Raw genomic sequence first — 27,255 nt, 5'->3', positions numbered from 1 at the left:
GGGAAGGAGCCTCCACCGCTTCCCCAGGCAGCCTGTGCCAGCGCTTCACTATCCTGTCAGTAAAGAAATTTTTCCTAATATCCAACCTAAACCTCCCCTGGCACAACCTGAGGCCATTTCCTCTCATCCTATTGCTTGTCACCTGGGAGAAGAGACCAGCACCCACCTCCTTTCAGGCAGCTATAGAGAGTGATAAGGTCTCCCCTCAGCCTGCTCCTTGTTAAACAGTCCGTGTAAGACTTGTGCTCCAGCCCCTTCACCAGCCTTGTAATCCTCCTTTGGACATGCTCCTGCACCTCAATGTCTTTCCTACGCTGAGGGGCCCAAAAGTGAATCCAGGATTCAAGGAGCAGCCTCACCAGCACCAAGTACGAGGTCACAATCTCTTCCCTGCACCTGCTGTCCACACCATGGCTGATCCAAGCCAGGATGCCATTGCCCTTCTTGGCTATCTGGGCACATTGCTGGGTCATGTTCAGCCAGCTGCTGACAAGCACCCCCAGGTTCTTCTCTGCCAGGCAGCTTTCCAGCCACTCTTCCCCAAGGCTGTAGCATTGCATGGGGTTGTGACTGAGGTGCAGGCTGATTGGTCTTGTTGAATCTCATACAACTGGCCTTGTCCCATCGATCCAGCCTGTCCAGGTCTCTCTGCAGACCCTCCCTGCCCTCAAGCAGATCAAAACTCCTGCCCAGTTTGGCGTCATGTGCAAACCTACTGAGGGAGCACTTGGTCCCCTCATCCAGACTATTCATATAATCATAGAATAGTTAGGGTTGGAAGGGACCTTAAAGATCATCCAGTTCCAACCTCCCTGCCATGGGAGGGACACGTCCCACTAGATCAGGCTGCCCAAGACCCCATCCAACCTGGCCTTGAACACCTCCAGGGATGGGGCATCCACAACCTCCCTGGGAGACCTGTGCCAGTGCCTCACCACCCGCATAGTACAGAAATTCCTCCTTATGTCTAGTCTAAATCTGCCCCTCTCCAGTTTATACCCATTGCCCCTAGTCCTATCACTACAAGCTTTTGTGAACAGTCCCTCCCCAGTTTTCCTGTAGCCCTGTCTCTACAGGGTCTTCTCGGAGCCTTCTCTTCTCCAGGGTGAACAACCCCAACTCTCTCAACCTGTCCTCCTATGGGAGGTGCTCCAGCCCTCTGATCACCCTTGTAGCCCTCCTCTGGGCCCGTTCCTACATCTCCACATCTTCTCATGCTGAGGATTCCAGAACCGGACACAATACTCCAGATGAGGTCTCACAAGAGAGGAATAGAGGGGCAGAATCACCTCCCTTGACCTGCTGGCCACGCTTCTTTTGATGCAGCCCAGGATGCGGTTTGGCCTTCTAGGCTGCGAGCGCACATTCCCGGCTCGTGTCGAGCTCCTCATCCACCAGCACCCCCAGGCCCTTCTCTGCAGGGGAGCGAGCACCGCCCCCGCGCACCACCTCCCCACCCCATTGGCTCAGACCTCTGTCCATCAACCTCTCCCGCCTTCTGATTCGCTGTCCCGTCGGGGAGCCCGCCCGCAAAGTCCTGCCCCCTCGTTCACGCCTCCTTATCCGATTGGCCCTTGGGGCCGCCCGTCAGCAGCGCCGGCGCTCCCATTGGCTAGGGAGCCGCGGCCCCGCCTCAGCGCGCTCCGCTGCGTGGGTCTGTGTAGCAAACAAGCCGAGCTGGCAGCGGGTGCCCCCATTGGCTTCGCGCGCTTGGCGGGGGCGCGGCCCTTCCGCGTGAATGGCGGAGGCCCCGCCCATAGACCTCGCGCCCATTGGCCGATCGCCCCCCTCCTCCTCCGCTGATTGGCTGCCGCGGGGCGGGGGGCGGGGCCTCGGCGGCTCCCGCGGCGGAGGGGGCGGGGGCGGGAAGGGGCGGAGGAGGAGGGACGGGAAGATGGCGGCGGCGGAGCGGAGCCGATCCCCGCCGGGGGGCTCCCCGGTACCGGCCTGTATGTTCGCCCCGGAACCCGGCTCCCCGGGCGGGGGGCCCCGCGTGGCGGCGGCGGCGGCGGCCGCCTGTCCCCTCCGAGCCGCCTTCGACGCCGAGGACGGCGAGGCGCTCAACGGGGAGCCCGACATCGACCTCACCAGCAAGGTAGGCCCAGACAGACCCGCTGCCATCGCCCCCCAGAGCCGGCTCTCTCGGGAGAGCGAGGGGCTGGGAGCTGCCCTGCGAAAGCGGCCGGGAGAAGCAGTAAAGTTGAGCCTGGGAGAGCTGAGAGACAGAGACCTGTCCTGCCTGGGAAAGGAGGGTGCTGGCAGGCTTGTCCCCCCTGCCCTGCCCCGTCCCTCTCCTTGTCCTGGCAGGCTCGTCCCCCTGCCCTGTCCCCTCCCCTCCTGGCAGGCTCGTCCCCCTGCCACGTCCCCCTCCCATCCTGGCAGGCTTGTCGCCCCCTGCCCTGTCCCTCTCCCATCCTGGCAGGCTTGTCCCTCCTGCTCCATTGTCCTCTCTGTCTTAGCAGGCTTGTCCCTGCTGCCCAGTCTACTCCCCAGCTCCCCTAAACAAGCATCACATCCTCTCTACAATCGCAGGGTTTGAAGCTGACAGCTGCTTGAATGCCTCCCCAGTGTCTTCCCTCTACGCCAGCTCGCTGGGGTTATCTCTGCTGCCAGTTGCACCGGCTCCTGGGGCTTTCCTTGCAATCTTAAAAGCAGGTTAGAGCTCGTAACTTCTGCTCAGCAGCAAGGGTGCCTTGTTCTTGCAAACCGGGTTACAAGAGAACTAAAAGGCTTGGTTCACCATGCCACAGTTCTTTGCTATGATCCCAGTGACAAAACTGTGGCTGTTGTACTTCTGTCAGAATTTGTTCTTGCTTCCGTCTTGCAGGAAGGTACATTGTAGTAATATGTGCGTGCCGGAGCCTGCCACGGAGTACATTGGCTGCCTTTCCACGCTGCCTTCCGTTTTGTCCTAGTTGGCTGGTCTCTTTAACTGTATGTCCTTTGCTGCCAAGAGTTTGATGTATCCTGGTGCCATCTCCCACTCTAAAGTCTCCTTTAAACTTGGTTCAGTTCACTTGTAATGACATGATCCAGAAGTCAATATAGTTGCTATTCCCTCCTGGTTTTCTGCCATCCCTCCTCTTCATGCTTCCAGCTGGAGTTGTTCCAAAGCCCTGGATTTTCTTACCCTCTGTGGAGAAATGAAGAGAGAGGAATTGTGGTGTGTGGATGTGGAAACATTTGTTTTTGAGGGGGTGACCGGATATTTTACGATGTGATACTACATTAAAATGAATGTCATGAAGATGTCTTATAAGGAAGTGAAAGATGGAAATCAAACCTTCAGTGTCTATTGAGACGCCTGTTTGTGTCTTGATGAGTTGGACATGGTTTTAATATAGGATGCCAGTATCGATCTGTGCTTTGTCTTGGACGTGACTGATGTGGAAGAGGGCACAGGAGGACACCGAGAGCTGTGTCACTTATTCTTGAGAGCCAGGAACCTGACTAAAACTCTGATGAAGAGAGATGAATGCTTTCCTTCTAAAACCACCGTTTGTGTTGTCAGCCTGCCTCTCATTCATAGAAACCGGCGTGCTGTGGAGGTGATAGGTAAGCATTTTTTGAGTTTTATTTCAAGTTACTTTTCCGTACAGCAGTGTACACCTGCTGTTTTTTCCCTAGACATTTCATTCATGCCCATCTTGGATGAGAGCCAACACTACGAGCTCTGCCCCATCTCTCCAAGTTAGTCAGTCTCCCACTGTGTGCTTGGAAAAGCAGTCCCATATGGTGAGAATACAGTAGGTAGCCTGCCCCAACCCCGATTCTCCTGTCTTTTCTATCTTTCCAGCTGAACCGCTGCTCTCCAATTCCTGCTTAAAATGGTGATTCCTGCTGCAGTCAATTTGTTTGCTAGTTGCTACTTCTGTCTTGGTCTGACCCACTCCCTTGCTGTGCTACGTACTTTCCTCCCAGTTCTCCCCTGGTGTGTTTATTGTAAGACGTGCTCTTCTTAGAGAGGAACGCTTTGGAATTCAGTTATCAAGTACACCTTGTCAGCTGGTCAAGCAAACGGTTCTATTCATCAGCACAAATTCATTATCGTGTCGATCGTAATGGGTGTTTGTTTTCCCTTCAGTACTAGCATAACGCAGCAGTAATCACTTCTCAGGTCAAAACTGTACCACACAAAGCTGTTAGTGAAGCTGATACTTATATTGGATCTGTGTTACAACAGAACCTTAATAGCGCTTGAACTACTTGTGTCCGCAGGAAATGGAAAGCAAAACATGATATTATAGATGGTGCCTTGCCCCTGACTTCCTGATGGCGGCCTTTCAGCCATGCCAAATATTGTTATTCCAATAAAGAGCAGCACGACGTACCACATAGTGTTTAGTTTGTCCTTAGTCTTTATAGTTTGTCTGTCTCGTGGATATGAGATGCTTCTTTTGCGAGGACTGCCTGTGGTAGTGCTGATAGAACCTTAGCTCAGTCTCAACGGTGTCTTGAAATTACTGTTAGTTATTACTGTGGCCTTTTGCTTGCTGTTGGGCAGTGCAGAACGGTACAGTCCAGCTTGTCCCCCTGAAGTGAGCTCAGACAGCTGTAGCTATGACCCACCTCTGGTGTATGTTAATCCCAAAACTGATTAGAGGAAAGGTGGGAAAAAGTCACCTCCCCTTGGAGACTGGGAAGGGACTCTAGAGAAGGCTTCTCAGAGTTGAGATTTATGCACGCAGCAGCAGAAGGAAATATAACAATAACTTGTTGTTACTTTTTTACCCTATAGGAAGTCCAAGGTTGCTAGACCCACGTGGCCCCTATTGGTAACTGCTCAACGCGTGGCAAAGTGGGAAGAACAAAAGTGAGAATTTTTGACTTTATGAAGACCTCTGAAAAACAAGAATACATAATGCAAGCATGGAAGGGATTACTCAAAGGTGAAAAGCGAAATAAAAGCAGGGAGGCCTATAATGTAGATGGCCTCTTGCTGACCAAGGACATGGCAAAGAACAGGCTCCCTCTGTCCAGGAAGCTAGCTAAAGGCATCTTCAAGACAGCAAGAAGAGTCTTGCAGTGACCTAGGAAACTGCAGAACCGGCTGGGGGCTGCGGGCTTCTGAAGCAGATGTTAGAAATATCAAATGACATTAGAAGGTGTGATCCGCAAAAGCTTCTATTTGTTCTGTGCATTCTTCTCTTGATGTCCTGCTGTATCATTATTGGCAATAAGCTCCATCGACCCCAGGATGGGCTTTGGAGGTAGTCTACCACTGGAACACTCTTCAGCAGCACCTTTGCATGGCAATGGAAACGTCAGGGTGGGAAAATAGTGTTTTGAGCTGATCTGTGTGGGTACCATGCTGTTTGAGCCCCCAGCCCTCCTGCCTGGCACCATGAAGAAAGACTGCAGCAAACTGCTAAGCTGAAATGTCCCCTGGTACTGGAAACGGCACCCTGGCCACTCATACTGCTGGAGCATTTGAACTTGTAGAAAAATGAAGCTGGTGATGAGACTTGAAGAAACTGAAGTTAGTGTGTCTTTACGCTGCTATTTTGTTGAACTTTATGAGCCTAACATTGTGTCCAAGAGATTTTCCTGAGTCCCTGACCTGTGCTGGTGCACTAGCCTAGCTGGTGAGCCTGTTTGCTATGCTCCCAGGAATTTCTGAAAGCGATCGCTGGGCAGAACAAGCCCTACACATCAACACAGCCTCCCATTCCTGTCCTGATCAAGCCTCTGAACAGCTACTGGTTGCCCCTTCAGTGCTTTTACATACAGTGGTCTTCTTTAAGAAGAGAACAAAACCAGGACAACAACTAATAAAGGCAAAACTCCATCCTTTGTGGCGTGAAATAGAAAGGCTCTGTGGTCTTTCAGGTCTGAGTGCTTTACTGCCCTTTGCAGACTGTGCCGGGTAGTTCAAAGCCTTAGTTAGGGCATCTAATGTAGGCCTACGAAGGTGACCGTCTCTCTTGTGGCTGGCTGGCCCTTGCAGACACGTATGTGCTCTGTGTGACCCCTAACATTTGAGAAAAGCGTTGCTTTGGCTGCCTTAAAACAGCGCTTGCTGATTGTGCTTCAGTTTTCTAGGTGCGTGCATTGCTGTAGTTTTGAAAGCTGCTTTTTGTAGTTCCAAAAAGTAGTTTTTGGTTCCCTTATGCTCTAGATTTCTCATCAAGGCCTTCATCACCTGTGTTGTAGGAGCAGGTGGTGAAGGTTTTTCCTCCTCCAACACACATTTTGTTAGCTGTGCTAACGGGTCGGGCTGTGTTAGTAGAGAATGTTGGGCAGGCTTAAAGGTGTAATCCTTGCGTACTGCTGAAAACCATATGTTTTGGGCAAATCTAGTGGAGATTTCAGGTTGGCCTTACTGCATAATGAAATGAAGTATATTTTTCTGGGCCCAATTTTGGAACATCTGTGTAAGGACAGGTAGTGGAAGTGTGGGATTTTATCAAGCGTTGCAGTGTGGCACAGGCGTGCCTAGCCATCAGGCTGTTGGCAGGGGACAGCCTTTGCAACTCGCACTAAAAGAGTCTTTTTAACAGAAATGCTTATCAGTTGCAGCTATTGAGCTACTATACCAGGATGCTCAGCCACCAACAGATTTGTAATGACGGAGGCAGCCAGACAGCAGGTAGCAACTTCATCCTGAGTGGGTGATGAAGGTCTCTTTGGTCTGCTGCCACCACTGCGGCCACTCTGGGCGAGTGTCTTCAGCTGTACTGTACAAGTGACACAGGTTTTTGCTAGAAGTGGTGCTGCACCACTCTGTTCTAAGATAAGTCCTTCCTGAAGCACCATCTTGTCCTCATTTTCTGCTCTTTCTCTCCACTTTTTCCTTCTCTTGATGCTTCTGCAGGGAAGGGCGAAGGAAGCTGTGGTTGTTGCAATAACTGCAGTCAAAGCTTTTTGGTAATGCAGCTGCTGGCTTGCAAAACTGCAGCTCTCCACCGATGAAACATCCAAATATGCTCATACAAACTGCTCTGTATGTTTGCCGCTCAGGACTGTCCTGTGAAGTACCTAAAGTTTTGTTCTGAGTTTGAAAATAACGCTTATGTGTGTTCCCTCCTTCTCCTCTGCCTGCTCTGAAAACAAAAGGGGGGTGAAGTATGTGAAAGACGTAAGAGATGCTCTAGATTTTGATGCCTGTGTGTGCGCTGCAGTGAGGTCTTGGTGGCTTCCTCTGGCTGTCCCGTTCTGCTCTGGGGGAGCAGTAGCACTCTGTGCAGTGGGGATTGTGGAGTACCCAGCTAAGAAGTTTCTTTGGAGAAAATAGATCCTTCCCTTCTTATTTTCTTTGCATGGAAGCCTGTATTACACAGAAGCAGAAATGGAGTGTTCACTTAAATGTGGCTTTTAAACATTGGTTACTTCAAAATGAGATGCATGGTATTCTTATTTGCTTTGAAGTATGTCTTCCAATGTAAATGAACTATGAGCTCAGGCAAATAACCTTGTGTGGTGTCACCAGGAAATAGCAGTCGGAGAAGCTTGTTTTGGAAAATGCCTAAACAATCAAAACGAAACCACCAGAAAATGGTCCTTGAAAAAGAGCCCTTCTCTTTCAGTGAAGGACACTGATTGTCCTTAGAACTGAAGCTGGATTTGAAATTGTTTGCTTGACATCTGCAAATGGATATTTAATCTTTTTTTGTTCCAGCTGGCGATGGTGAGTCCAACTTCAGAGCAGTACGACAGTTTGCTCCGACAAATGTCAGAGAGGATTGATGAGGGATGTGGGGAGACCATCTATGTCATTGGCCAAGGATCAGGTGAGCATAGCTTCCTCGGGAAAACAACAAAACCCATTAAAATTATATGAAAAACCCCAGTTCATCTAACCTAGCTGATGCTGAATGTAGTACTTGCTTCTCCAAAATAACTTGGGAATCTCCTTAAAGCATAGCAGAACATGTGGGACTGATTCTTTTTTTCATTCTTGCCAGCAACTGTCTCATGCAGTGAAGCTGAACATATTTTTATATAAAAATCATACAAAATATATTTTGAAAACAAGGTGTAAGTTGTGTGAGCACACTAGGAAAAGATGAAGGATCTGAAATTATAACACCAGTTTTAGTACAGACATCCTTGGCATCTGATGGAGATCTTGTTCTGCCTGATTTTGTTCACTTCTCTGTTGTAAATAATGTTTCTACCCCTCAGGAACGTATTGGAGATACTTCAGATAGCCAGAAGATATGCTGCTGCCTTTTGTAGTGTTAGTGTGTGTCTGTACTATGGAAAGCAAGGTTTTCCTTTTCTCAGTATTAGGCCTTTGTTGTCACCTTAACTCGGGTGCGACTGCAGCCATTTACGTTTGCAGATTTTAGCAGTTAGCATAGGTTACTTTTTGTTCTTTTTCACTATTTGAGTATTGGCATCTGATACTGGTGGCCTTGCTTTGAAATTTGATGTTTATTTTCTGAATGCAAAAATAAATTATCTGTGGCTATCATAAGGCTAAAGGCATGTTTCAAATAAGCTAGATATCTGCTGGATATCAAATTGTTACGATTGGACATTCTACTGGTTACTACATTTGATGAGGCATGGAAACCTTGTGCCACCAGTGCCAGGGCTGGCTGAGGTAACAGAGGGAGAGAGTCGTGTTACCTCAGAGTTGTGTGGTTTTGGAGTTTTGCTGGTATCTTGCAAAGCAGCCAACATAGAAGAGAAGCCTGGATTAGATGACCGGTTTTCGTGCAGCCAGTATCACAGGGATAATGCACTTGTGTCCAAGCAAGCTTCCCACACGTAGTTCGAGTCCTTGGTGTTTGGGATAACCGCACCTGAAGTGGAGATCTAGCTAGTCAGGCTAGTAACTGTGTTCTCTTCTAGGGTGGGGGTGTTAACTGGTGGTTATTGCAATGATACACTTAGACATAGGCCTTTGTTTCTCAAAATATGAGCTAAAACTTCAGCCTTTGCTTTGGATTACTGCGCAGTTGAGGAAGATGGGGATCTTTTCTGTAAATTGGAGACAATAGCAAACTGAAAGTAAATCTTAATATCCCTACCACCGTCCCTCTTTCTCATTACTTTGAATGTCTGTGATTTTGATCCTCATGGATACCCAACTCGGATGACTGAGGGCAAGCGAAGACCACCAAGTGGCTCACTGCTTTGTCGGTAGAGACTCCTCCCTCTCTCCTTGGCTCTTATCATCTCCTGTCCCCTACTTCTCATTCCCCTTCCATGACCCAGGACCCCAGCTGTGGTGCTTTTGTTTCCTCCACCATCTCAACAGTTGCTCGGCCAGCATTTGATCCAGGTTGGAAATCCCCCAGCAACTCTTCTTGTTCTAGAGCTGTGCAGTAGTTAAAATGCTGATTAGTTCATGCAAACTGCAGTTACTGCTTACCAGCTGATGAGTCAGCCATGCGTATGAGTGTGCACACAGCAATAGCTTTGGTCATCCAGGTGCTATGTGGTTCTTCACGTTTGTTTGTTTGGGGTTTTTTTACCCACAGATGAGATTCAGGCCTGAAATCTGGGTAGCTTTTCAGCACCTGGGTTAGGAGAGAAGCTCAGAGCTGTGGAGGCCTTTAAACTGTCTAGGTAGTTGCTACTGGTTAGCTCTGAGTATCAGCTCTTTGCTTGGGTGGGCTGTTCAAAGGCTGCAGTGCCGCCTTCTTTTTTTCTGGCCTCATACACTGTCAGCATTCTTTCAAGTGGCAGGATGAAGGCAACGAGACATGCCAAAACCATTGTTTTAACTGGCGTACGTGGGGACTAAAGGATTTGCTGTGCAGGCCAGATTTACAGAAAATGTGCACTTGGGATGTGGTTTTATAAAATAAGCTGATTGTTTAAATTGGTCCCACATTCACTGGTAAATTGTGGTGATACTTCAGTCAGAGCTTTCCTTTTTTTTAATGCTTTTCCCTTTATTGCAGTGCAAGAGGAGATGTTTTATCTTACTGAAGGGAATTGCACACAAAGTACTTTCAGCATGTGAAGTAAGGGCATTAGAGAGAGATGTCTTTTTTTGCGGATCATTAAGTATTTTCTTGTAGATATTGTGAAGAAAACCCCTCTACATGGAAGACGGTGCTTTTTTACTATCTTTTAAGGCTAAGAGTGAAGACTGGCCTTTTTTATTTAGGCAGAGGGTACTTATTGTGTTTACCTGTCCGCTATCTCCAGTCCTTGTGTGAATCCTGATTGGTGTGAAAGTCCCAGGCAGAATGACGTTGCAAAGTGGTACTCACTGACTGTCCTTTGTCTCCTCAACATCATACTAGACGGGACTGAATACGGTCTGAGTGAGGCAGACATGGAAGCGTCTTATGCCACGTTGAAGAGCATGGCAGAGCAGATAGAGGCAGACGTGATCCTCCTGCGAGAACACCAGGAGGCAGGGGGCAAGGTGCGCGACTACCTGGTTCGGAAACGTGTGGGTGACAACGACTTCCTGGAGGTCAGGTGAGGAGCCGGGTGGAGGCAGGGTTAGTCAGCAGCCCGGCTGCATTTTTACCCTGTGAGCAGGTTGTGATGCTGAGCCAGCAACGCTGGTTTGAGTCTGGGTGTTGTAGCTACCCAACAAAGGGAATTGCGCTTGACCACTCCTTGGTAATGACATCGCCTTTTTGTTCTTGTTGATGTCTTTTCTGTGAACCAACTGTTTGTGAGGACTTGCCTGTGTTTAGCTGAGGGCTGTTGCTCTCTGGGTGACAGCTTCACAGTCTGGGAGTCTTCTGTGGGCTGGAATCCCAGCAGGTAATCACGTGTGTCTGTATATGTGTGTATATACGCATCCTGCTGCAATACAATGCTTTTAACAAAGGATTCAGTTCTATTCCAAGACTGTGATGATCCAAGTCACTTTTTAATGGGCATATAATAGCTTGTGTAACATGACTTGAGAGTCTGCCCAGACTTGGATGGAATGGATTTTCAACATTTGCCAGCAGTTATAATAACCACCTGTATCAGAGACAAGGAAGGAAATTTCCTTATGAGAGTTTTCCCCTAAAACATTTCATTGTTGTTTGAGCTTTTCTGAGAAAAGCAGTTTAAATTTCTCTGCTCTCCCTAGCACATGGTGCTAATGCAACATGAAGAACATGAGAAAGGCAAGCTGGGATTTAGTCTTTCTTTTGAATTCCCACAGTGTTGGATTGCAGACACTAGGCATTGGGAGAGAGATACTTTATGTCATCAAGCAATATTGGGTTTGGCTGACTGCGTCCTGGATGCAAGTGACATGTTTCCACAGTCTTTCACATCCCAGTTCCCAGAGTCTGGGTTCTCCACTGTTAACTAATAACTGTGAAGGAATCTCTGATCTGCTGAGGAAGGTCTAACGTTTTTTAATCTCTCTTTGAAGGTCAGGGAGAAAAAGCTACGTATTTGCAGGACCAGTGGTGTTTGGGGTTTTTTTTTTTTGATTGCTTATTGTTTTCTTCAGATATCAGATTTTACCATGTTTCTTTTATTCTTTCCCCTCCAGGGTAGCAGTGGTTGGCAATGTGGATGCAGGAAAGAGCACGTTGCTAGGTGTCTTGACACATGGTGAATTAGACAACGGCCGAGGTTTTGCTCGGCAAAAGCTCTTCCGCCATAAGCATGAGATTGAGTCAGGCCGCACCAGCAGTGTGGGTAATGACATTCTGGGCTTCGACAGTGAGGGCAACGTGGTGAACAAGCCCGACAGCCATGGTGGCAGCTTGGAATGGACAAAGATCTGTGAGAAATCCACCAAGGTCATTACTTTCATCGACCTGGCTGGCCATGAAAAGTACCTGAAAACCACCGTCTTTGGCATGACCGGCCATTTACCTGACTTCTGTATGCTCATGGTAGGTAGCAAAAAAAATGTAGACTAACAGCAGGAGTGGGGCTATTCACAGCTTTAATAACCTTGACTTCTTTCCTATTGCAAAGTCCCTGTGGGGTTGTGGAGAGAGACAGCATCTCCCAGAGATGGAGAGCAGCAGCCTTTTGCGGATATCCAGCCAGGGCTGTGAGGGAAGTGCCCCAGGACATCAATCTTAGGCCCAAGATGTATTGTTCTTGAAAACTGAAAGATCTGTAAACTCCAGAACACCTTGATAAAATTGATGAGCTATGGGTCCGTAGACAGTGTCCCACAGCATTTGAAATGAGCTGGGTCTGCTCGACAGTCCTAATGATGTGTCTACAACCTAATCACAGCCTACTGCATGTCTGACACAAGACCTTCTTTATAACCCAGCTCGCTGCAGGAGGAACGTTTACATCACTCTATCTTGTATCCCTGGTCTAGGTTGGCAGTAATGCTGGGATTGTTGGAATGACCAAGGAACACTTGGGCCTTGCGCTTGCACTTAATGTTCCCGTCTTTGTTGTGGTGACCAAGATTGACATGTGCCCTGCCAATATCCTGCAAGGTGAGTCCTACAAGCTCTCTCTAGTGCTGTTTCTTACCTCTTGTATGTGCTGTTGTCCTCTGCTTGGATTGAGGAACTGCTGCTGGAGGAAGGCTGCTTTATTTGGTTTTGATTGCATCTTCCAGAAATCTGTCCTTTTCTCTTGCGCATTTTACAGGCAGTTCACTTATAGTCATGATTTCAAAATTACCCAGGCTGGAGGGCTCAGCTGGGTCACCCGAAAGCGTTGACTACAGGATTTTGCTTAATTGAGCTCTAAGGGGAGAAACATATAGTCGGGGTTGTGGCTTTGCTTTCTCTCTGCGTATTTATATGTGGAGAGAAAGCCTAGTAGTTCTCTTGAAAGCTGCTTTCCTCTTTGCGCACAGTTTGAGTGTGATCTTAAGCTGTGACCAAACTTGTTCTCTGGCAGCTGTTAGGTGAGGAGGCAGCTGCTCGTTATATGCTGTTCACCTGGGCGCTTCTTAGATATGCTGGCATAACAGCAGCAGCTCCTTCCTCTATCTGAACAACCAACCAACACTCAATAAAACATGGTTCAAAGCAGCTGCATATGTGGGTTGTGGTAGCAGGACTGGACTAGGCGTAAGCAAGGATGGCAGTGAGTGCGAGGGCCTAGCAACTTTTTTGCTTGGCAGCAGCTAAAGCACCGCCTCTAACCCCAGCAGTGTCCCTTTAACCTGTGCTGGATGTTTTTTCAGGCTGACAAACTCTCACCTTTAAAATTCTCTTGATGCATTTCTCACACTTTCAGAAACATGCTGTGGTTAATCGGAGCAATGTCGCTTTTTTTGGATAATCTGTCCTAAGAATCAGGAAAATGAACTCTTCTGTTACTGTCTTGCTAGTTGATTATTGTAAAAATCCTAAGTATGTTTCAGGTAGACAGATGCATGTGATCAGAAGATAATCTAAATTTCTCTATATAATAGAAGTTTGGCCAACAAATGTAAGGCCTGACCAGTAGGTAGTAAGGGGGAAGGAAGGAAGGAAGGAGAATGTTTGGCTCAGGGTGAGAAGAGCTGCTCTTGGGAGAAGCCGCTCTTGTATCGTGTTCTGTTTAAATTAAATAGACATAAGATTTGGCTCAAGTGTATCTGTGAAGAGCAGATGGCATGATTAGATGTTTGTGTTTCTGTGTCCAAAACTTTCCCATAGGCAATTATTTGTTCACAAAAACCATGTAATTGGATGTCAATTGTAGAATTTAAACAATTTGCTCATTTAAGCCCTTACTAGCCTGCTCCCCTTCCTGCCTCATATGCAAGGCATTTTGCAGGAGGGTAATGCTAGTGCATCAAATAATGCCCTTGCTGGCTGATAGATGTGAGGCTTAGAAAATAAAAGAAAAAGAGGCAAAAGATCAAAGTTGGGAGCCATGAGATTTTTCTGCAAATACTTATTTCTGGGTCTGGTCCACCTACACTGTCCTAGTCTGTGATGGTGATCTTTACCTCTTTCATGCTTTTCTAACCTTCTAGTGCAGGTTGATTGACAGGGAAGGCATGTTAAGGTTTGCTTGGTCAAAACTGATTTCTAATTCACATATTCTCAAATGTTTCAATTTGTAAGTGCTTCTGGTTTTCATTGAATCCAGTATGAAAAATCCTTTCTAGGAAGAGGAAATACCTTGTAACTGCTTAAAGCTCCTTAAGAGACAGCTACAAAATGTCTACTTCACAGCATTGCATTTGCAGATGCAAACATGTCTGTCTGTTCTTGTATGGTGTCGCTTGGCAGCAGGCTAGCTGGCATGAAATGGAAGATGGAATGGCTCCTAAGTCCCACCTGGGCTACAGCAAACTCAGTCTCACTCACGCACCTTTAACCATCTTCTCCTGTCTATTTGTGGCGAAAAAACACCAGTCTCCCTTCGGGGAGAGACCCCACAAAAGCGATTTGTAAAGACGGGAGATGCTGCCCTAACAATATTCATTTCACCCTTTAAGAAACCCTGAAGCTGTTACAGCGACTGCTGAAGTCCCCAGGGTGCAGGAAGATTCCCGTGCTGGTTCAGAGCAAGGATGATGTCATTGTAACAGCCTCCAACTTCAGCTCAGAGAGGTAACGGGAGTAGAGGAGAGTCGTTTCTCTTTCGGTCCTATTTGGAGACTGGGTGAGAAGATTCAGAAAGAGAGTCCCATTGTCTAGATGTGTGAAGGTTGCATCTGCCATGTGTTGTGTTGATTCCATAAGAATGTGTTGATTTCTGAAATTGACCTGCTTGTGTTCCCCTCTCTGAGACAAGAAATGAGAGGCTGCTTCTGGGCAGTCTGCAGAAGATGACAGGGTACTCAGCTTCCTTCAACCCTGGAACCTTACATAGATTTCTGAATGTCATTAGAAGGCAGAGGCAATGTTGCAGGTTCTCAAACACGGGGTGTTGTGCATCTGACTGCTTGCCAGGCTCTCCCTTCCTAGCACTGTGTATTGAATTCAGTCCCAAGGTTTTGGATGTCTCCCTACACTTGAAATTCCAGGCAGGGAGGTGAACTTACTCATTTTTCATTGATTTTCCTTTGCAGGATGTGCCCGATTTTCCAGATTTCAAATGTCACTGGGGAGAATCTAGATTTGCTGAAGATGTTTCTTAATCTCTTGTCTCCACGGACCAGTTACAGGGAAGAAGAGCCAGCAGAATTCCAGATAGATGATACTTACTCTGTCCCGGTAAGGGGCCTGGTATTTGGAAGGATCTTCTACTTCCTCTTTCAGGTTGATGAAGTCATCTTCCCTGGAGAGGGGAGTTCTAGGGCTCTTCTGCTGGTGTGATCAAGTAACCCCAAGTACTGTTTTTTCCTTTTCTGATGTAGGGTGTAGGAACGGTTGTGTCTGGGACAACTCTGAGAGGCCTAATCAAGCTCAATGACACCCTGCTGCTGGGGCCAGATCCCCTTGGCAACTTCCTACCTATTGCTGTCAAGTCCATCCACCGCAAGAGAATGCCGGTCAAAGAAGTGCGGGGAGGCCAGACTGCCTCCTTTGCTTTAAAAAAGGTGAGACGATCTGCTCTCTACTCCTGGAACAGGAACCAACCTCCTAATTTTTGAGTGCTCTTGGAGTTGCGCTGTGATCAGACTGTTCCTGCAAACCCCAGCTGCCTCATTTCACAGCATATTAAAATCCCATAGAACCTCAGTGGGTCGTATGTCATAGAATCATAGAATCCTTAGGCTGGAAAAGACCTTTGAGATCATCGAGTCCAACTGAATCTGTTCACTACTAAATCGTATGTCCCAGTTGCTCTGCCTGACAGCTGTTGGGTAGTAGCACTAGGACTCAAGGTAATGAGGAATAGTGTTGGAGATGTGTAACAAAGCAGAGGCATTGCAAGAAAAGTCTCCACTTGTGCTGTAACTGCATTAATGGCCTAGGCAGGTATTTATACTGTTTCTCTGTTTACTGGTTGTTTACTGTTGTATGGTTTATGTTTACTGGTTGGACTCGATGATCCGGTGGGTCTCTTCCAACCTGGTTATTCTATGATTCTATGATTCTCTCAATCAGCTACATGATTTGGGGTATAAAGCTCAGCAAAATTTGATGTGATTCCTCTGGTGAGAGGTTTCTGTCAACTGAAGATGCACTGATTTTAAGGGGATGTAGTTCAAGCTGAACTTTGTGTTCAGTCTTACCGTTTTATGTTAAGAGACGTGTTGCTTTTGGAGAGATAATCTGCTTGGGTAACATGCAGTCAGGATGTATGCTTTGCTTTTAAAGTGCAGTGAGTTAAAACATCTGTGTTGGTGTTCAGCATTCCCAGCACCTTTAACTAGAGCTTCCTTAGAAACTTGATTTTGGCAACCTTGGCATAACATCATTAAATACTGCCAAACAGCTCTGGCTTTGCCTTTTGGTGACCCAAGTTGCTATCTATGAAATCCGCTAGGATCCTGCTGGATGCAGTTAGCCAGAGAAGCAAATTTCTTCCCTGAAGACTCATGCTAAGGTTTTCTTTGTATCTCTGCTTTTCAGATTAAGCGTTCTTCCATCCGGAAAGGCATGGTAATGGTTTCGCCTCGCCTGAATCCACAAGCATCATGGGAGTTTGAAGCAGAGATTCTAGTGCTCCATCACCCCACCACCATCAGCCCACGATATCAGGCCATGGGTGTGTGTCTCAGTGTTGTTTCATTTTTCTGAGTGGTAACAGCTTATATCGGCTCTAGCCTGATATCATTTTTCTCCTGAATATAAGCCCTAGTTCCTGGTTTGACCTTTTTCCAGCAATACATTAGAGAAGGGGGAGGGAGCTGACAGAGAACAGTGGCAAAGGCTGTAGGTGAAAAGGAGATGTGTGACTCCAAGTCTCCAAGTGTACTTGAAGCCTGCCAGAGCCAAGTCTCCATGGTGCAAAGATTCTTCTGCTTCAAATGCTGACTGAGAGACTCGTTTTAGGTCCTGCCCTCTACCCTGGCTGCTTGGAGTGTAGAATTCTGTTGAGGATGCTTCAGAAAAGTCTCTGTTTGAAGGCAACTGTTTTTGCTTGTATGTGTTTTCTGTTTGAGGACTGAACAAAAGCAGTCGTGTGACCCATATTGTCTTTGGTACATGGTAGATTTTGACATTCCAAACTCGGTGATGTTAGCTGTAGGGTAGCAGGACCTGTCTCAGACGTCTGAAGCTTATTCCACTAATGGCACCAGTTATTGAAAGCCTTTGTGCATTAAATTTGCAGTGCATTGTGGCAGCATCCGCCAGACAGCCACAATTCTCAGCATGGACAAGGACTGCCTGCGGACGGGGGACAAAGCCACAGTGCACTTTCGCTTCATCAAAACCCCGGAATACTTGCATATAGACCAGCGTTTGGTCTTTCGTGAAGGCCGCACCAAAGCTGTGGGTACCATCACTAAGGTAAAGGCTGAAGAGTCCAACTGTTTTTTTGCCCATTAGCAACTTTTGTCACTGAGAAGCCAACAGGAGAATCCGGATAGCTTTGGAAAATTATGGGAAGAGACTGTCCTTCTATGACAAACATCAGCCCTGATGTGGGTTGCAGATGACCAACATGCTTTGTTGTGTGGTTGGTCTTACCTATTGTGAATGAGGGAATGCAAAGGTGGGAGGCAAGTCAGATGCCCCTAGTTCTTATGGCTTGGTCTCTTTCTGACAGCTTGTAGCTGGTCCCTTTGAATCCCACTGAAGAAGGCCAAGTGCCACCTCAGCTGAGTGGCCTTTCCCAGCCTGTAAGGGTTCTTGAGGGCAGTTCAGGGGCCTAAATTTCTTCAAACAGCTGCTGCTGCCTTTTGCTCCTGATGGCAACTGGTGTCAATTCTCTCACAGGTCTTTGTTAAAAAGCTGTGTGGAACCTTGCTGTCTCAGCCTAGCTATTTTAACACTGATTTGGTGTCTTTGTAATTTGCAGTTACTCCAGACCACCAATAACTCACCAATGAACTCCAAGCCACAGCAGATCAAGATGCAGTCAACCAAGAAGGGAGCCTTTACGAAACGAGAGGATAGTGCTCTCCCGGCTGGAACGGCAGCTGGAGGCCCACAAGGTGGGGACGAGGCCCCCTCAACAGCCGCAGCGCCACTGCCACCTACTGCCCTGCAGCCATTGGTAAGCAATGAAAGTACGATGTCTCTCCTAGCTGTTTGCATCCCAGTTTTATTTGTTGGAGGAAGGGCACTCTAAAGCATAAGCATTTTATCCCCTTACACCTTTGAACTCAATGTTGGGACTCTGTGTGCAACAGAAACAAATAGAAAATACAAGTAGTCTCGCAGCAGAAATCAGAATTCTCTGACTGAATGAATCCTCATGGTTGACCTTTCAGCAACTAGCAGCTTAGGGTTCTGGAATAATTTAGATTGGACTTGAGGAGGTGTCTACTCTAACCTGCTGTGAGGCCAGACCAGGTTGCCCAGGGTTTTATCCAGTCATGTCTTGAAAACATCCTAAGAGGAAGACTGCGTAACTTCCCTTGGCAACTTGTTTCTCTGCTTGACTGTGCTTACAGTGTTGAAGTGTCTCCATCTACCTGGTAGCTGAACTAGTGAAGCATCTAACAGCCACTCACAGAATGGATCTCTGCTGTTGGAATGAGACATAAAATGCCCTTATACTAGAGAAATTACAAACTAAGTAGTAGTATCAGAGACATGTTGTTTGCCCTGTCAAGGAGATATCCAAGAAGGAGGAAAGGTTTTCTCTTTTATAGGGATATTTATCCTGGTTGTTTTTTTGGTTAGGACTTCTCAGCTCAGCTTGTCTAAGAAGAATACCTAATCTTTCTGGTCTGAAAGGAATGGAAACGCAGTTCTAATGACAAGTTTTGGGAGCTATTTATTAGCTTTATTACATGGGTCTTCTCCTTCTATTGTACTTATCTAGTAAATGAAAGGTTCAGGAACTGACTTTTCCGAGAAATCTGGTCACTGTTCACTCTCTTAATTTTAGCCATCTTAGTTGTCCCTGGTCAATTTTTGCCTTGTTGAGCCAGGGTGGCTGCTGAAAGAGGGCCTGCTGGCAGGAATTCTCTTCCTTTACACATGCCTGTGGCCTCTTAGTGATCCTCCATCTCCTCCTTGTGTTGTTGTAGCGTCACTGTGGTTGTAAGTAGTGCTGCCAGCTTGCTTTTTGTTTCGTTCCCCCACCCCTGAGAGTTTGTGTTGGTTTTGTTCTTGCTTACCTCTGCCTCTCTCTCCTTGCTTCTTCCCCTCAGCCTGCGCTGGATGAAGAGCCCCACATCCGTGAGGGCAATAAGGTATTTGTCTGCTTTAAAACAGAATAGTAGGCATGCTGGCTCGAGACTGGGAACAGATTCAGGTTAGCAAGAGGGCCCTGTCAAGGTTGCAGGAGGGCTCTCCTGTTCTGCATAAAGCCAAGGGAGCCTTGGGCCTCAATTTCCCAGATGCTGAGCCTCATGGCACCTGCTGACTCTCATGGGAGTGAAGCATTTACAGAACTGGGAAGCAGGTCCTCCCCACCTTGAAGGATTGAACTTCATGGTGTATCTGTTTCTCCTCTTTCCTTCATGGTGTATCTATTTCTCCTCTTTCCTTCATGGTGTATCTGTTTCTTCTCTTTCCTTCATGGTGTGTCTGTCTGCCTTATCTCCTTCCTGCAGTGGTAGCAAGTTGATCAGTCACAACTGTCTTCCTGCTGTCAGGACGTGTGTGTAATCCATCTGAAGTCTTGCTGTGTTGATATTCTGATTCAGGGGTGCTGTGCACTAACGTGCATTTTCATGTTTTTCAGTCAAAAGTTGGAGGAGGAAGCCGGCGACGTGGAGGTCAGCGCCACAAAGTGAAGTCTCAGGGAGCCTGTGTGACTCCTGCCAGTGGCTGCTGAATTTCTTACTCCTCTCTCTGAGGAATTCATCCCCTCCCCTTCATTTCTTATCCAAAAGATCTAGAGCAGCTTAAACCAAAACCCATCCCAGCTGATTGGCTGCAGAAGAATCGTCCCTCCTCCCTGAAGGAAGCAATGGAGAGGAGCATAATTTATAAGCTAATGAAGGTGATAAGACACACGGAACTGAGTAACTGACACCTTCCTCCTCCCCCTGTTGACACATTTTTGTACATCATGGGCTTAGTTTTTATTCTTATTAGTTTTTATTATATTTTGTGTGCATGAAGATGAAAGGAGAGTCTGGATAGGGCTGTGAAGAGCCAGTTAGCTGTCTCCCTCCTCCCTCAACCCGTTCTGTCCACAGGACTTGCTGCTCTCCTCCTATTTGCTGTCTCAGATCCAGGGGTTATCAAACGCCTGAAATTTCAGTCTTGCAAAGGTTAAAACACGTTGCTTAGGATGGCTCTGCAGGGCATTGTTTCCTCACCACTGTGGCCCGATGCCAAATATGTTCTGGATTTCCTTCATCTTAAGATGTTTCTAAGTGGGTTTAACTTAATTTTGTAGTGACTGAAGTTTGAAGGAGATGGTAAGAAAGTTGCTTAGTTGGAGTTCGAAGAGGGAAGCAAATTGGAAAGCACTTCTTGATGTTAAGTTGAGGAATCTTAAAGTAAATATCCTTGTCAAAAATGTTGATAGCACTTAAGATTTTAATTAGAGACAGAATTAAATGGGCAATCATTTGCCCATCTTGTTCCCCTTCCCATTATGCTGTTTTCCCTGTTGTTTGTTCAGTGCATATTGGAGCAAATCTAGCCTCTCAGGGCTGCTGTGGCTCGGTTGACAGTATTAAGTGTTTAGCGCAGGAACACCCAGTCCGTCCCTTGAGCCAGAGAAAGCCTTCTCACCTCGACAGATAGAGATCACAGGTAGTAATATACCTTTGGAACAGAGACACCAGGTAAATGTGACCTCCCTTTGATTTTGTTTACTCCAAGAATTCACAAATCTAGTCTGGAACTCACTGGCCAAACTTTGCCATGACAGAGGCAGGATTTATTTTCTCCCGTCTTGGCTGGAAAGAGCAATGATTCATTGATACACAACCTATAGAAATGCTTTAAGGTTTGGTAGTACATGGTAATTTGTCTGACTTCCCTTTATTTCTTTTTAAGATTGTATTTTTTTTTCAATGACAAATTCTGGCCTCTCCAGGAAGGCCCTGCAAGGATGATCTATCAATTAACTTTGTTGCTGTCATGTTTTTTAACCCCAGGTTTTGGAAGTGAATTGATTCCCTGCTTATTTTGATCTCTCTTCTTCTAACCCTACCTCTTCACTTGGCTCTCACGAGAAAAGGAGTTATTCTCTGCTGGCTTGTGCTCAGCTGTGGAAGCATGGAGGAGGTGGCATCCTCACAAATTGTTGCTCTTCCCAGCAGATGCAGTCAGCATCGGTTTCTTTGAGGTCTTCCTCCTCCGATGAAGGACTTCTAATTAGAGGAAGACTGAAAAGTTTCTGTCCCTCCCTGGTGGGTTGTTCCTGTTTCTCACTGTGTCACCTGTGAGGAGTTCATTCCAGTTCATCTTGTGATTCGAGGTAGGCTTTCAAGCCAAGTGAGCAACAACGGGCTCAGGGAAGGAGAGCGCATCTCCCGATGGCAGCACCAGCACTCCAAGAGCATTAGGCAGAGTGGGAGAGGCGAGGAATGTGGTTTCGAGATGAGAGTACTTTGCCTTAGAAACTGCAGCGGCTTGAGCCTAAGTGGAAGCAGGGAGGCCAGGCAGTCCTTTCCAAGCTATGTGCCTAAATACCAGCACTCTCCTGGCACAGGAAGAAAAATTGGCAGCTACAACACTAAGAGCACCCGCATTGTGGGGGGGTTGTGAAGTGTGGCTAAGCAGGGCATGAGGGCCTGGCTTGTTTGTGTTCTGGCCCTGTGGCAACATCGTACTGCACCTGATTTCACCGCCCTCTGCTTCTGAGGGGAGTGAGGAGCTCCAGGTGGTTTTCTCTTTTTCCATTCCTTGTGCTCCAAATGAAGGAGACTGTTGAGACTGGAAGAGGGTTTACTTCAATTTGTGCAAAGGAGGTGGTGTGATCTCTCTTTTGTGACCAGCATTCAAAGATCACGCAGGCTGCTGTGATCTATAAAATAAATTTTAAACAAGTTTGTTCCGAGTTCAAGTCTATCTTGTCGCTTTCTGTCCCGCTGACAAACCAACAGTTGCTGTTTTAACACTGAGAGCCAGACCAAGCGGGATTGCTGGGCACTGGGCTCCTTTGCTGGCTGGGAGAGGAGGGAGGGCAGGCCCTGCCATGCCACGTGGGAGCTGCGCTGAGCCTCTACACAGCCCTAGCGGCTTTCACTCTGCTGAAGCTGTCGTGCTTCTCAGCACGGCAGTGGGGAAGTGAGAATGCTTGCTTGGTGTGAGCTGTGCTGCGCAAGATGTGGTTGCGTGTGGTGTGAAGAGCTGTTGGAGCAAATCTTTTGGGTCCTACTCTATCGCAGACCCTTTGCTAGAGGATGTGGTTTTCTCCCACCACTGCCTGCAGAAGCTTGTGCTTCCCTGGGCCCTCACAGTGATTTGCACCTCACCTGTTTCCATAAATCCAGTGGGACTAGGTGCAACCCCCTGGGAAGGGGCATCTCCCTGCCTTCTGAGTGTGGGAACTCTGAGGGAAGGCTTTTCCTGACGTGCACAGCCCTTTCCTGACATAGGTAAGTCTTGGGCTGGCAGCTGGTGGTGGCCAGAGCAAAGGCCCCCCCAGCTCCTCTTCTCCTGAGAGGTGAGGCACTATGGACACCTGCTGGGAGTGGAGGTGCTGCTGGAGGTGTGCTTAACCCTCTGCTCCTGTCTATGCTTGAGCCTTTGGTCTGAGCACCCAAAACCTCATCTCTTCCCACTTTTTGTCCTTATCAGTTTTTCCATCTGCCCCTCTCCCCATTTTGCTGTGTCCCTCCTCCAGCTGGGACCCTGTTGTGCACAGCATCCCTCCCCAAGGCAAAACCTGGAGATGAGGGCAGATCCAGGAGCAGTGGAGACCACGTCTTTTCCTAGTGGGGAGCTGTATCGGCGCTTCTCACCACGAGCCTGCCTCCAGCCCATCCTGGGCAAGCAGACTGCTCTGTGACCCTTGCCAAGCTCAAGCTGCTCCCATTTTCCTTTTTCAGAACATCATTGAATGGTTTGGGCTGGAAGGGACTGTAAAGATTATCCAGTTCCAACGCCCCTGCCCAGGGCAGGGACACCTTCCACTGGATCAGGTTGCTCAAAGCCTCCTCCAACCTGGCCCTGAATGCCTCCAGGGATGCAACATCCACAACTGCTCTGGGTGACCTACTCAAGCTTAACTTCCTTGTGGTGAGGACAAAGTATTTCCTTTTGCCTTGCTCTTAGCTGCCAGAAGAGTGATTTCCAGCCCGTGGTAAGGACAAGAGAGCAACACGCAGCTGCCATTCCTTGTTGATGGTGTCAGGCCAAGCCTCATTTGCCACTTCTAGGGGCCAAGCTGGGATCTGTTCGTGGCCATGAGAAGGCAGAGGACAAACTGATGACCAGGGGCACCTTTGAGGTTACTGCAGGATGGGCCGAGCCCCCAGCCATGGTCTGTTGCAGACCTAGACTGCTGCAAATCATCCAAGACACAGCATTCCATGGGAGATTTAAATGTGAAAGCGGCAGCAGCACTGTGAAGGGAAATGAGAAAATAGGAGAAATACATCCATGTAGGACTTGGATCTTATTGATAGTTGATTGTGATCAATAGAGTATTGTATTCAGAATACAATAAGAATAGGTGTTGGAAATTAATCTTAACAACTACAAGAATCCTACTCAATTTTCCCATGTACAGCCCTACTCCAAGATGGTCTTGTGAGTTAATGAAGAAGAAAGTCCTAGGAGCACAGAGAAAACCACCAAGACCTTTTCAAAGAAAAAAGCTCTTGTGTGATGTTATGTCAACATATAGAAATATCTGATGATTTTGGGTGGGCCTTTGTCATTCATAGAGGTGGTGGTCTGCTCTGAGCTGTAAATAAAGCAAGCCTGGTGAGACTGCTCCTTGAATACTGTGTTCAGTTCTGGGCCCCTCACCACAAGAAGGATGTTGAGGCTCTGGAGCGAGTCCAGAGAAGAGCAACAAAGCTGGTGAAGGGGCAGGAGAATGAGTCTTATGAGGAACATCTGAGAGAGCTGGGGTTGTTTAGCCTGGAGAAGAGGAGGCTGAGGGGAGACCTCATTGCTCTCTACAACTACCTGAAAGGAGGCTGTGGAGAGGAGGGTGCTGGCCTTTTCTCCCAAGTGACAGGGGACAGGATGAGGGGGAATGGCCTCAAGCTCAGCCAGGGGAGGTTCAGGCTGGACATTAGGAAAAAATTTTTCACAGAAAGGGTCATTGGGCACTGGCAGAGGCTGCCCAGGGAGGTGGTTGAGTCCCCTTCCCTGGAGGTGTTTAAGGGATGGGTGGATGAGGTGCTGAGGGATGTGGTTTAGTGATTGATAGGAATGCTTGGACGCAATGATCCGGTGGGTCTTTTCCAACCTGGTGATTCTATGATTCTATGAAGCCTAGAGTTTCCCACTGTCAGTGAAAATCCTTTAACAGCACTCAGTCAACGAGGATCGGATGCAGGAACAGTGAGTTGTGCAGCCAAGCGCTGTATTGAGGCGGGCAAGAAATCCCCAGGAAAGACAGGGCAGGGCATTCCTGAATCTGGGAGCCGGCAGTTCTCGCGAGAGCGGCTGACGTGGTGGGGGCATTGCTGGAAGCATCCGCTAGAGATGTAAATGGCCTTAGGGAGCACAGGCAAGCAGGAGCAGTGTCTATGGCAATTCCCACAGGCAGAGCATGCGGGCTGGGCGTGGTGTCCTCCTGTCTCTAGAGAGTGACTTAGCTCGTGGTCGCCGTCCTCCCAGAGGAGGACTTGGCTATGGTTTCCACTCGCCCAAAAGCCATCGCCAGAAAGAATGTGGTGACTGCGATGGAGCTTTCATGCAAAAGTGCAGCTTTCCAGATCTGCAGCTGCAGGGAGTGCCTGAGGCCGTCACGGCTTTTGGAGGGTGTTGGAGACAGCAGCTGTTTTCGGTCTCCTCAACCTGGTGGCAGAGCTGAAGGAGGTAGTGGAAAGGTTAGGGAATAACAGGGAGCGTGAGAGGGAGATGGATCAGAAAGCCTAACATCCTTGAGGGCAACTGGGAAGCTGAGGGGGGCTGGGAGGGCAATCGCTGCCAACCTGAGCAGGGACCTGTTTGCATACCCCTCTGTCTCTTAGGTCCTCTCTTTCTGCTCGGTGCCAATGGAGAAGGGGATCCTCAGCTTCTTGCAGAGCCTCCACCTGCTGCCTTGGACTCGGGGATGGTAGGCTCCCCGATCCATCTCCCTCTCACGCTCCCTGATACTCCCTAACCTTTCCACTACCTCCTTCAGCTCTGCCACCAGGTTGAGGAGACGGAAAACAGCCACTGTCTCTGCTGCCCTCCGGCAAACCATTCCCACGCCCAGGAGGCAGGGAAAGGCAGAGTCCCACTGGATTTATGGAAACAGGTGTGTTTCAAATCTCTCTGAGGGCCCAGGGAAGCACAAGCTTCTGCAGGCAGTGGGAGTGGTGGGAGAAAACCACATCCTCTCCCAGCCAGCAAAGGAGCCTCGTGTCTGTCCCTGTGTTTCCCTTAGGCCCTCTTTAAGTACTGGAAAGCTGCTATAAGGTCCCCCCAGAGCCTGCTCTTCTCTGCATTAAATAACTCCAACTTTCTCAGTCTGTCCTCATAGCAGAGGTGCTCCTGCACTCCAATCATTTTCGTGGGCCTCCTCTGGACCCATCCTAACAGCTCCACATCCTTTCTATGCTGAGGACTCCAGAGCTGGATGCAGTACTTCAGCTGAGCTAGAGTGACGTTGCAGAATCCCCTCCCTCGACCCGCTGGCCAAGCTTCTTTTGATGCAGCCCAGGTTACGTTTGGCCTTCTGGGCTGCTTTTGAGCTTCACCGGCTCATATCTAGTTTTTCATCCATCAGCGCCCCCACGTCCTTCTCCGCAGGGCTGCTCTCAATCACATCATCCCCTCAGTCTGCATTGAATCCGAGGATTGCACCAACCCAGTGTAGGACCTTGCACTTGGCCTCATTTAACCTCATGAGGTCCATGTCACTCCACTTCTCCAGCTTATCCAACTATCTCTGCATGACATCCTGGCCTTCAGGAATGTCAATCGCACCACTCATCTTGGTGTCATCTGCAAACTTTCTGAGGGTATGATACAATATGTGGAATATTTCAAAGTGGAATATCTTGATTCAAGTTGAAGTACAGTTAAGTTTTGTTTAAGCAGTTGTGGTTTTTTGAAAGACAGAATGTCCCTCTGATAGTATGTTTTCTTTCTCTGACAGCATGTTTTCCTTAAAACAGTGCTTTTCAGACACTGTCTTTTCTTTGAAAATGATACTCACAGAATCACTAGGTTGGAAAAAACCCAGAAGATCACCAAGTCCAACCATTCCTATCAATCGCTAAGCCATATCCCTCAGCACCTCAACCACCTGTCCTTTAAACACCTCCAGGGATGGTGATTCAACTACCTCCCTGAGCAGCCTGTGCCAGTGCCCAATGACTCTTTCCATAATTTTTTTTTTCCTGATGTCAAGCCTGAACCTCCCCTGGCAGAGCTTGAGGCCATTTCCTCTTGTCCTGTCCCCTGTCACTTGGGAGAAGAGGCCAGCTCCCTCCTCTCCCCAACCTCCTTTCAAGGTAGTTGTAGAGAGCAATAAGGTCTCCCCTCAGCCTCCTCTTCTCCAGGCTCTCTCAAGCCACTGCTCATAAGACCTGTTCTCCAGCCCCTTCACCAGCTTCGTCGCTCAATGTATTGTGTATAAGGTATTGTGTTCAGTATGTTCTGTCCTGAACAGATGTCTCTTCTTCTGTAATCACCTCTGTTTGGAGTTTTTTCTCTCTTAAAGCCAAGGTCAAGCAGAGAGCTGGAGCCAGCTCCAAATTATCAAAAGTTCTGACTGTTGCCAAATTTTATAACATTAAAATTAGGCCTTGGAAAGTAGTAGAATATGCATAAGATTTCTGGGAAAATTTATACCTATGGATGCAAGTGGGAAATCTGTTCTGTAACCAGTCTTTGTCTCGTTGCACACAATTGATGGGGATCATTCCTCAATGTTGCCCCGGCCTGATAAAGGATGCTTGCTTTCTAAAACTCCAAAACAAATCTTAGAGAGTTTTATTTGCTGGCATTTTCGGTATCAGGTGCACTCAATCTCCCTGTCTGTATCATTGATAAAAATACTAAACAGTGCTGTTCCCAGTAGGGACATCACTCATCCCTATTTGGATATCAAGCCATTGACTGCTACCCTCCGGATGCAATCATCCAACCAGTGCTTTATCCACCAAACAGCCCACCCATCAAATCCATCTCTTTCCAATTTAGAGGATGTTATCTGACTGTGGGACTGTATCTAAGGCTTTGCAGAAGTCCAGATAGATGACATCCATTGTTTTTCCCTTGTCCACTGATGCAGTCACTCTACAATTGAAAGCCACTAGCTTGGTGAGGCAGGATTTGCCCTTGTTAAAGCCTTGCTTTAGCAAAGTTTCTGCAAGGGTCT

General features: G+C 47.8%; 2 protein-coding genes across 3 annotated transcripts in view; both read left to right on the top strand.

Moving 5' to 3' along the window:
- The window catches only part of SYNGR1 (synaptogyrin 1), a 360,929-nt gene that overhangs the window by 125,978 nt on the left and 207,696 nt on the right, over nucleotides 1-27,255 (top strand). The window lies entirely within an intron of this gene.
- On the top strand, nucleotides 1,878-21,816 carry GTPBP1 (GTP binding protein 1). 2 transcript variants are annotated; one of them, XM_069855720.1, is made up of 13 exons: nucleotides 1,878-2,095; nucleotides 7,619-7,730; nucleotides 10,206-10,386; nucleotides 11,414-11,762; nucleotides 12,209-12,332; nucleotides 14,282-14,396; nucleotides 14,858-15,002; nucleotides 15,146-15,328; nucleotides 16,308-16,443; nucleotides 17,011-17,189; nucleotides 17,701-17,898; nucleotides 19,004-19,045; nucleotides 19,540-21,816. In XM_069855720.1, exons 1-13 carry the CDS (start codon nucleotides 1,895-1,897, stop codon nucleotides 19,630-19,632), a joined length of 2,058 nt encoding a protein of 685 aa, XP_069711821.1. In that variant the 5' UTR covers nucleotides 1,878-1,894; the 3' UTR covers nucleotides 19,633-21,816. The 2 variants fall into 2 exon arrangements, with proteins under 2 accessions (XP_069711821.1, XP_069711831.1); XM_069855730.1 differs by lacking the exon at nucleotides 19,004-19,045.

Source organism: Phaenicophaeus curvirostris, chromosome 1, assembly GCF_032191515.1.
Source record: "Phaenicophaeus curvirostris isolate KB17595 chromosome 1, BPBGC_Pcur_1.0, whole genome shotgun sequence".
Classification (NCBI taxonomy): Eukaryota; Metazoa; Chordata; class Aves; order Cuculiformes; family Cuculidae; genus Phaenicophaeus; species Phaenicophaeus curvirostris.
This window is presented reverse-complemented; position numbering and strand designations above follow the sequence as displayed.